This window comes from Protobothrops mucrosquamatus, unplaced genomic scaffold, assembly GCF_001527695.2.
Source record: "Protobothrops mucrosquamatus isolate PMUCROS unplaced genomic scaffold, P.Mucros_1.0 scaffold69, whole genome shotgun sequence".
In the NCBI taxonomy this organism is placed as follows: Eukaryota; Metazoa; Chordata; class Lepidosauria; order Squamata; family Viperidae; genus Protobothrops; species Protobothrops mucrosquamatus.
Genome location: NW_015386447.1, coordinates 554,297 through 564,967, shown reverse-complemented (window position 1 = coordinate 564,967; position 10,671 = coordinate 554,297). Strand labels below are relative to the sequence as shown.

The 10,671-nt window shown below is 36.1% G+C and overlaps 1 protein-coding gene across 2 annotated transcripts in view; it reads right to left on the bottom strand.

Annotated features, from left to right (window-relative positions):
- Nucleotides 1–3,963: 3,963 nt before the first annotated feature.
- Nucleotides 3,964–10,671, bottom strand: part of NAA50 (N(alpha)-acetyltransferase 50, NatE catalytic subunit) — an 11,822-nt gene continuing 5,114 nt past the window's right edge. Inside the window, exons 2-5 of one of the 2 annotated variants that reach the window (XM_015812121.1) lie at nucleotides 7,232–7,368; nucleotides 6,067–6,186; nucleotides 5,587–5,653; nucleotides 3,964–4,286 (exon numbers count right to left, since the gene is read on the bottom strand). In XM_015812121.1, coding sequence (XP_015667607.1) covers nucleotides 4,106–4,286; nucleotides 5,587–5,653; nucleotides 6,067–6,186; nucleotides 7,232–7,368 — 505 coding nt within the window. In that variant the 3' untranslated portion in view covers nucleotides 3,964–4,105. The remainder of the gene's footprint in view (nucleotides 4,287–5,586; nucleotides 5,654–6,066; nucleotides 6,187–7,231; nucleotides 7,369–10,671) is intronic. The other variant, XM_015812123.1, reaches the window with a different exon arrangement.

The window sequence follows — 10,671 nt, the reverse complement described above, 5'->3', positions numbered from 1 at the left end:
CCTTAAACCAATGGTTCCCAACCTTTTCTATACCCCGCACACCTAGAACACTTCTGATATATTCTCGCACCCCTTACAAAAGTTTGAAATAACGGCCACAAATTATGCATGTACATTATAATTTTGAAAACCCGTTTTCGCACCCTCTGGAATATCGTCTTGCACCCCGGTTGGGAACCCCTGCCTTAAACAATGAAAACTGCAGTAGAGAATCAGGAGGTAGAGAGGGAAATGATGTTATGCATATTTTAATTTATGCTGCCTAATAATGTGTAATAAAATTTAAAAATAAACTTCAGGGGAGTTTGTTTTTAATGTTCAAAAATAAACTTGTTCCTGTGTATAAAAGCATTACCTAAGATCTATGGACAATGCAATTCATTCATAGTTTGAAAACATCTTTCACCAAGCGATTTAATCTTCTGAAATGCCTGAATTTTCCTAGTAACAGTAATATGGCACATTAGAGTGACCTTTCTTTCTCTGAATTAGAAATTTAGTGTATGTAGCAAAAATTGACATTCTGAAGCCACCCATAGATTAAACGTGAAGTCGAAGTTGCTTATCTTAGGGAATGATACACCTCCATAGTTGGAATGCAGTTTTCATTGACTATTTCCAGAAAAGACATAGTGTAGTATCCTCAAGTATTGCTTCTGACTGAATTATGTAAAGGCTGACATTCCTTTTAAATTGTAAACACAAGATCCTAAATATCAAGAGCTGGAGCTCCATTCTTCCTGTTTTGTCATGAAAGCTGGCAGGTGATGATTGCATAGTAGCACTGGCAATTTCTTTTTATTTATCTGGCCTTGGTGATTATGGTAAGGTTCAAGGATCTGCTGATACTGATTTTGTATGATAGGCATTAGTGCTCTTCTCTGTCATGTTTGCTGATTGCCACTTATATGTGTCTGATGGAGCACGTTAACATGCAATCAGATCCAAATCTGATCTAAAATTAGCACTCTACAAAGGTTTGCAGGGGCTGGAAAGAAATTGGGAAGGGCAATGCTTAAGTTTAAAGAGAATTCCAAAACACGTAAAACTTTGTTCCTACAGTCAATCCCAAGGCTGGAATTATTGAATCAGGAGAGTGAGCCCAAATGGAACAGACTGGGATAAATCACTATTGGTTCTTTCAGCTTGGAGGGTTCTTTTCCACAGAAGGACCTAAAGATGTGAAGACCGTTCTGCTGGGCCTTCTTGGTGAACCTTGGTAGGCGAGGCACAAGAGAAAGAAGAAATATCCATTTGCAGACAGCAATTTAATTCTGTAGTTTGAATATTGTGCTTATAAATCTTGAAGCCTGACACAGTAAACAAGAAAAAGGGACATATGTTGCAGAGAGACTATGACAAGGAAGACTGCCTTCTGATACTACAGGGCAGGGCCTTTCCCAGACTAACATCTCCTGTGCTCAAAGTATAATTTTAAAGGGCCATTAAGACATCTTGAAAAATAAAAGCTTTTATGGTCATTGTGGAGAAGACAACAGAATTCCTCTAAGGCCAAAATCTTTTTATATGACAAATAAATTAATCCAAATTTATAATCAAGAAACTGGACTGGAAAATGTTTTAGAGAAATCCTGCAATTCAAATGAAAAGTGACCCATGTAAAGTGGGTGGATTGTTCAAATTTCGTAGGTATCACAGGGCCAAGTTAATTAAAACATAGCTAGAATTTATTTAGGCTGTAATACTGGTAGCACGTCATCTTTAATGGACATAATTAACCAAATACTTTTATCTATACAAAAATATTCCCTCTTTCCTGACATGTACATATGCTTTCTTCCTTCTTGCATGCCATGATTATCTATATATCAAAATGTATTTTTATGAAGTTCACTTTCAGTTGTGCTATCTATGAGAAACTATTTTGTGCTAAACTCCTTTAAAATCATCCAGCTATAGCTATAAATTAATGTCACATATATTCCTTACAAACTTCTAAATAGAAGTGAAGATGATTGAACAGTATTCCCCAACCGATTAGTATAACTGTACATATGCTGAAAGGCAAGAGTGGAAAATTTCCTACTTACCTTGTGAGGTATTAAAAAGCATCTATTTTAGATCCTCCCACATTTGATTATTTCAAAGGCAAGGCATTTCACATAATTGGCAAATTTCTGCAGCATACCAAGATAACTAAGCAATCTGCTGCTCTTTGCTATAGTTAGGCAACCAGAAAACAGTCCAGGGAACTAGGAAATCTTCTGTTTTTCTATGTAAGGAATAGCCAATGATTGGCAGAACTAAGAGTCACTGAAGTATAACTTCATTTTCTGATTTCTTTTAGCTTCTACAGCACATTTACTGTAAAATGGAAACTTCCAAGAAATACTGAAAAATACATTTACAGAATGACAGTGACTGAAAACATGTTTTAAAAACTGGATTTTCTTGAAATCACAAAGGAAAACTGCCTGAAAAACAAGCAATTCATAGATCAAGAGAACCATTACAAATCTCAACTTTTGATTCTGGAATAGGGATCTACCTTTTCCTTAGCACCAGAAGGCAGTTATGAACTAATACTAATTTAGGTCTCCAACCTTCTTCAAACTATTTGCCTTATCTACCACTAATAAGGGAAGAGGTGCTGGCACATAAGCTCAAGATGCACTTCAACATCTTTGTAAAAGGAAGACGATTTCTGAGAAACTAAAATATAAAACTTTGCAAACTATGACCAAAAGATTTTTAGTATGAAAATCTTTCCTATTCAAGGCCTCTACAGGAGAAGCTTAATATTTGTTTTAATTGAAATTATGTAGCTTGGAGAAAGTTTGTTTGTAAGGTATGGATCCAATACTTATTCAGGATCTTCTGCTAGGATTGTTAAGGAATGATGAAGATTCTAGTGTTTCCAGTTCCTTTGCAGTTAAATGCTTCATAATGCAACTTACTTGAATTTTCCCAATTTTGGTTTCCTTTGCTTCCAATTCATCACAATGAAATTAAAACATCCAATAGCAAGATTATACTATAACCACACAATCCCAAAAAATTCTTTTTCAAAGCAGAAAAATGGAAAATACAGCTCAGGTTCAAAAACAGAAAAGAAATACATTTTAATATTGATTTAAGTGATAGGGTAGAATCTTCCCACTGCAACTGGCTACATTTCCCCAAATGAAAAGAATAAACTGAATCTGACATTTTAGTACTGAATGCCAGAAGCTCAAACTGAAGTTGCAAACAAGAGCATAACAAAATACAAAGCAAGAGCTCAGCAAAATAGGCTACAGTTCTCATATGTTGTTAGGAGAAAGCCAGGTATTTGCTGAATCTTTATAAGGCTCTCCCAATAAGCCATGCTTCTTGGTGTTCTACAACACTCCTTTTTTAAAGATGACAGTCATGTCTTTAAATGTGTAAGAAAAATACAGTTTTAACCATCTTCTGTCTTGAGTAATTAATTTCAGCAAACCAGCTGAACCGTTTTCAGAACAAAGCTTATTTTTTTAAATAGTCACCTTTAACAATATTAAATGTTTTGTTCCTCCACTGTGCCAGAGCCAAGGCATGTTCTCCTTTCCCCATGAAATGTATATAATCAGAGGAAGAGGGAAAGATGGTATAACCCATTTGGATTGTCACCTACATCTGTCAAGGAACATGACATCAGCTGGCCAAACTTAGTACAAATAAACTACCCATAAGACTGATGTCTGTGTATATTCCAAAGATCAACAAGGCCAAACCTGCTAAATCAAATTCAGAACTAGACAGAAATCACCTCCAAATTGGAAAAGCAATATGGCACTGATGCAAGGTATTGCTTAAACTTTGTCCCTCATCAGAAAAGCAGAAGGATCAGACATGCTGAAGAAATTTTTGACCTTTGGAAGACCATATGAAGCCTCCTTTCCCCTCCCCTCCCCCATTAAAACTGAGTACTATTTCCATCCCAAAGAATGCAAAGAGGAGATATAAAATAAAAACACACAATTTGACAATCCTTAGGAAGTTATTAATTTGTTGGACAGGGTACAGCACGTATTAGGAAAAAGGAAACAAAAAACCAAAACTCCAGGCCTTCTTTCCTTATTTGGTGACAAGAAAGTGCAAGAAAGGGTTTCCTGGGTTTTGTTCAGTTGTCAGATTTTTGCATATCTGTGTTCTGGCCAAGACAGGGGGCTTTGAGGCTTTTCTGCAGCACATGCGCATCTGCTGGTTCTATCCTTTTGTAGTAGTTCTTCTTTGTTTCAATGATCTCAAATCCAAATTTTCGGTAGAAATCAATTGCTGACTCATTGCTAATCTGAACATGCCTAGGACAGAAAAAGAAACAATATACTGGAATTTGGTTACACATATTAGCAAAGTATACATTTAGGCATCAGAAAAACAAATGAAAAGGAAGACATAGAAAATGGGTGTTACCAAACAAGTTATGCCAATACTCTGGTGAAAGTAATGGGTAAAAAGCTTTTTTCCCCAACACTAAAACCACATAACAAAAAAGTAGATCTTTTTGGCAGTTTCATGTCTGCAATGGCAATTTTGGAAGAATAATGATCAGATAACAACCTCGGTCCAGCAGTAGAGGAGAAAAGTTCCTGCTTTGTTTCCCCTAGCTGGTCTTTGTCTTTTTGCTCTCGCAGGTGACACACACCCAGCCGGACTGCTGAAGTGGCTGGGGCTGGGCTGGGCTGGGCTTTTTACAGCCCCAGAGATGCAACTTGCCAAAAAGCCCCTTTGCGCCATGCTTCTGGGCCAGGCTGGGGCTGGCCTTTGTGCTGTGAAAAAAAGCAAAGCAAAGCAAAAAGAAGTCCCAGAGCTATGCATAGCAAAAGGGGTTCAGGGGCTGCATTTTGCTTTTTGCCCCAAGTCCAGCCCACGAGCACAGCACAAGGGGGTCTGGGATACGCCACAGCTCTGGGGCTGCTTTTTTCTTTTTTTCAGGCAAAGCACAGTCCTGGCCTGGCCCTGCAACCCGGATAGGCATGCCTCATCACCATTCTGGTTGTACGTCAAGGATTATCTGTAAGCCTGCAAAGGAAGCTTATCACAGTTAGGCTCAATCCACCCCATTCTTTGATTCCGAAACATGACCAAACTGACAAAGGCTCTCCTTATCCTCTCCTAAATTTTCAAACTACAGTTTAGAATTCCCATAGAAGCAGTACTCTTTTCAGCTTTAATAACGAAACCAACCATTACTATTCTTACTCTAAGAATATTAAAGATGAATTGTCTGTTGCACTCTTCATTCCAATGACATCAGCTATTTCTATGGAAAGATCACAGATAGAAATGGTAATCAAAATAATAGGTAATCAATGTATAAGTGGGTCATGTTGACAATAGAGGTGGAAGAAGACTGGAACAATGCCTACACTGACCAATGGCTACAGTACTCCTGGGCCTACAGACCTGCCAGCTGCACCTATAGAGGAGAATGGGATCTGTCCCTTTACAGAAAAAGTTGGTCAATTCTTGATCTAAGCTTATTCTTCTTTGAACATTTGATTTTTTATGCTTCTCTCAGTACTAAGTAGAATTAAAAATGAATACAAATAATTAAATCCCCCAATGCTTATATTGAATAAATCAACAGTATTTACTTACAGATAGATATTATCAAAGGTGCCATCTTTTTCACAGATGTTTAACACATGATTCAACATTTTAGTTCCTGAAAAAGAATTGAGAAAGTACAAAAGAAAATCATGTTATTTCTAGTCTTTTTCAAATTTTGTAAGATCATATCCCAAGACCAGCAACACTGCTTCTGAAATCAGAATCTCAACTCCAATATTTGAGATTGGGCTCATTATTTAAAGAAAAAAATAAGGATGCTTTTAGAAAATAGCATCAAGTATGTTAAATTATTGAATTTATTAACTGCAAGTTAATAGTTTGATAAATAACCCTAATAAGTAACTGCTTCCATTCTAAAAACTTATTCTTCATATGATATATGAAGTTTGGCTTTTCATTGTACACCAGCATCTTGTACTATTTCATTTTTGGAATGAGTACAGAAATAAGTACACTTTAAAGCTCAAGAGTCAAATAAAGGCCACTGAGTATTTGCTAGAGCCTTACCTATTCCTAACCGTCGGTAAGGGGCCAGACATCCAAGTGTCATGATGTACAATCTTTTCTGATTCTGAGAATGATCTACTCTACAGCACACTGCGCCCACAGCAATATCATTGAAATAGGCTATCAAAAAGAAATGGGAACAGAAAGAAAGCATATTTACTTCAGTTTCATATATATACATCATTCCTTTATTCTTTGCAACAGATACTGAAAAAAGGTGCATGAATAAGATACAAGACTTTTTAAATTTTCATATAATATATTTTAAGTCAATTCAAATTTTGAATTGAATCAATTCAAACAAGGCCTAAAACTCAATAAAACAGGCTGGTTAGAAAGGTTGCACAGTTATTTTGAGGAAAAAAATTAACTCTGGACATCAAAAACAAGCAGATTACTAGCTTTTTATGTGCAGAAAATACATTTTGTAAAGGAGCATTCAAGACCATCAACGTAGAACAAAGTGGTATTATCAATGGGACAATGGAAAGACATTTCCAAAAATAGATACAGATAGATATTTGTGTGTGTATGTGTGTTTCTTTGACCCAGTGTTGATGGCAGGTGAATTAATGCCTGGGCAAAGTCCCTGAAGAAGGCAAGATTTCATTAGTGATTCGCCCTTGCCTCCTTCATAGAGCTGAGAGACAGCCACTGGCCTAAAGTCACCCAAGTTAAGATAGGACTAGGACTCATGAACCCCTGATTCATAAGTTTTCAGTTTAATATACTAAAAATCAATCAAAAATCTGTGATGAAAAGCTAAAAATGGAATGATGTTTTCAATGTTAGATGAAATACTCAATTATAGCAACCGAGAGTATATTGCAGTAGTCTACCTTAGAGACTGTAAAGGCTTGGATGAAAGCTAATTACTCGCTATGGCTTCAAAAGAGTACCTGAAGAGGTATTGAAAAAGACAGGATAAGGATATGATATGTTATCTAATTGTTCCAGTGTGCAGGACATGGAATAATAGTCTTAGGTTAGAGGAAATACAGATTCCAGTCAAAGATTGGGAAAACAGTTCAAAAATGTAAAATATCACATGGACCAATATTGTGTCAAATACAATTAAACAAATACATGAAAAATATGTTCAATAACATACATAGCATTAGATGATTTAGCTCCAACCCACTAAATAAAGATCAAGAACTTATACCCAGTTTGGCAAGCTCGCCGACCTCTAACACATCCTTGTAGAACTTGTCATTGTAGCTGACAGGAAAGATGACTTGATTTAACCTCTTCAACTGCTTAATGTTGTGTGGCGTCACATCACCCAGTTCGATCCGGCTACTGGAACAAATCAAAATATGCTCAATACCTCTAGGAATTTCACTTTTATTAAATTACACATGACTTAGTAGGACAGACCACTTCAATATACCTCAAATGTTAAATATAATTCTCAGATACTTTGTAATTTTATATAAAACAAATCTGAACTGTTATTCGGAAAAGGAACTGTGGCTATTCTGATTAGCAAGAACAACCTAGAATATATGAAATAACTCACAGTTACTGTTATTTATTTGATTGTCTTTATTACTTTATAAATAACTCAAGGTGACGAACATATCTAAATACTCCTTTTTCCTTCTACTTGCCCTACAAAACAACAATCCTGTGAGATGAGTTGCACTGAGAGGTGACTGGCCCAAAGCTACCCAGCTGGCTTTCATGTCTAATGCAGAATAATACTGTTAATTCTTGTGACACTTACCATTAGCACATTAAAAAGAATCCAACTATCCCATTTCTATGTCACTAGTTCCCAGTTTCTTTTCATTTAGCAAATACGTAAGTCCCCCAATCCTCAATGGCTTTGGTGTCTATTAACATCACAATTAACTTGCTATATACTATCAACAGCTTAAACATTCTGGCTAAAAAGATCAGTCTTCCTGCACTATATTAATGCCTCAATTCCAATGAAAGTTTGTTCTACAATAAAGGTTCTGCAATAGAAATGTTAGATGTTTTTAAATCAATGGTGGATACATTCTGGGATCAGGGTTGCAAAAGGTCTGGGATAAACTGTACAAGAGTAAACAGTGATGCATATGGCCTTGGACACTAAGATGAGCATACTGAATCAGGCTCTAAATGCTAGTACCAATCTGGGTAACTGTTTCAATCAGAATTAAACTTATATCTCCCAGAAATAATATTTATTACCTATGCTACTGCATTATCAGTCAATTGTAATTTCCAAGTCATTTTCAAGGACAATTCCAACCCTACATATAGATCTCTTACACTGAATTGTTGTCTGGTTTCTGCTTCAGACAAGGGTACCAAAATCCCAACATAAGCTGAAAAAGGTCCACTTAGTGGACCTTTTTTTACATGTCTAGCATCAATCCAGGAGGACCCTTGAACTCTGAACCTGTTCCTTTTAGGGCCATGCAACCCATGCAGAACAAGCCTATTCACTGAAGTTCATCTATCAGAATCAACCTTAACAATTTGTCTTGTCCCAAATCAGCTTCAACTTCTATTCCCCAATCAAGTCCTTAATAGTCAGGAGATATATAGAAGCTGCTGAGATATTCAATTCTGAGCTTTCAGGAAGAATAAGTTCTTCAAACTTATACATGATCATTTCCTGCTGAGTTAATATAGGTATTAAATTACATGTAACACAAGATGCAACTTTTGGAACACCCCCTCCCCCTGTGAATTAAACAAATAATCTTCATTTTCCAAAAGCAGAATAAAATAGTACTTCCAATGCCCAGCTACCTCAAATACTCTAAAAGTATACCATGGATGATAGCAACAAAGATAGTGAAGGATTCTATAGTATCACTAGAATTACATTCTCCCACCTTTCTTCCTTTGACAATTTTGGATCTGAACCCAATTCTCTGAACTGAACAACAGAGATAGTGATCTGATTTTAATCAGTCTAGAATAATAAGCCAAGATCCAGCTCCTCTTTCCAACCTTCTCTGAAACCCATTAAAGATACTGTTCCTCCACAATTGGATAGCATACACACATTTCATTTTGAAAAACATTTCTTGCCAACCAAATAAAAAATAATAAAGCATGTCACTTTACAAAGAAAGCTAAGTACCTTTCAGCATAATATGAAGCAATATTAACAGTATTTTATGACACTACTAATTGAATGAAATGTCTAAGTTTACATTATAAATTTTAATCATTACACACAAACCCTATTTGAGGAAGAACTTCCTCCAGTGCATGCTTTGGAGTGCAACTTTCCAAAGAGCAGATGAAAGACGAGAATGTCAAAAGATGGAGTTCTGAGATAACTGGAGGGGAAACGAGTGGAGAGTTTGGTACAAAATCTAGTATGTCTAGGATAAATCATCTAGATTCTGTGAGCACTGAATACCCAGAAGGTAAAACAGTAAACAACTGAAAATCTGTTTATGCCTTTCTGAGGCCTCCTTCTTCCATCCCTTTCAGCCTGAAACAAAAAGGCTGAAAATGTTTCAGCCTATCTTTTCTGTTAATATTATCACATTATTGCAACACTTGAAGAGATTAATCTCTGTTCCTTCCAATGACACCCACTGCTAATTTATTTAGTAGAATATTATCCAGTACGTCAGAATCAAGTTTACAATTGATTTGTAAAAACACAAAATAAAAAGTTCGGTAAATGAAACATATTATTTATGATAATTATATTTGCTCTTAAGTTGTTTTAAGATAATTTGCTGAGTTTGTTTCAACAGGCTTCTATTTCTCTGAAAGCTGTTACACTGAAAATCAACAAAGACAAATTTGTAGATGATAGTACACTATCAGCTGAAAACTGAAGTCAGCAACATAAATGGTAAGATGAAGAAATGGTACATGCTGAACATTTTTCTTTCCATTCAATAGTACACACCTCCTTCCCTCTCTGAAAACTTCTTATCTTCAGGGAAAAGCAGGAATTCTAATTTCTGATAAACAGCTGATTTCAAATAACGTGTTTCTGATTATAACTCTCTAGAGCAGGGTGTCAAACTGCCAGCCCATGGGCTGGATGCGTCACACAGAAGCCACTCCCACCCCATTGCCAGCAATGGCAAAACAGTCCCGATACGTTGCGCGATGTCACATGACGTCACGAGTTTGACATGTCTGCTCTAGAGGATTTTTTCATGTTTTCAGATTTCCCTGTTCATTTACTAATTCCTTGTATCTAATTATCTTATTTATATCCAGTAGGTTTGGGTGTTTCAGAGCTTCTGTTGGGGATAACCACATTGGAATTCTTATATAATGTTTTTGTTTTATTTTTTCCCAAGTCTGTAGCAATGCATTCCTAACTATGTGTCTTTGAAAGTATTTGTGTATTTTATATTTTTCGTCCCATAGGAAAGCATGCCACCCTGCTTGCAAGTCATGTCCTTCTATTGTTAAAACTCTAGTACTTTTCAAATCCATCCAATCTTTTAGCCAAGTTAAGCTCGATGCTTGGTAGTATATTTCCCACTCTGGTAACGCCAATCCCCCTTTATCTTTCATATCTTGCAAGAGTTTTAATTTAATCCTGGGTTTTTTCCTTTGCCATATAAATTTGGTGACCAATTTATTTAATTCTTGAAAGAATGTTTTCCCTAATTTTATTGG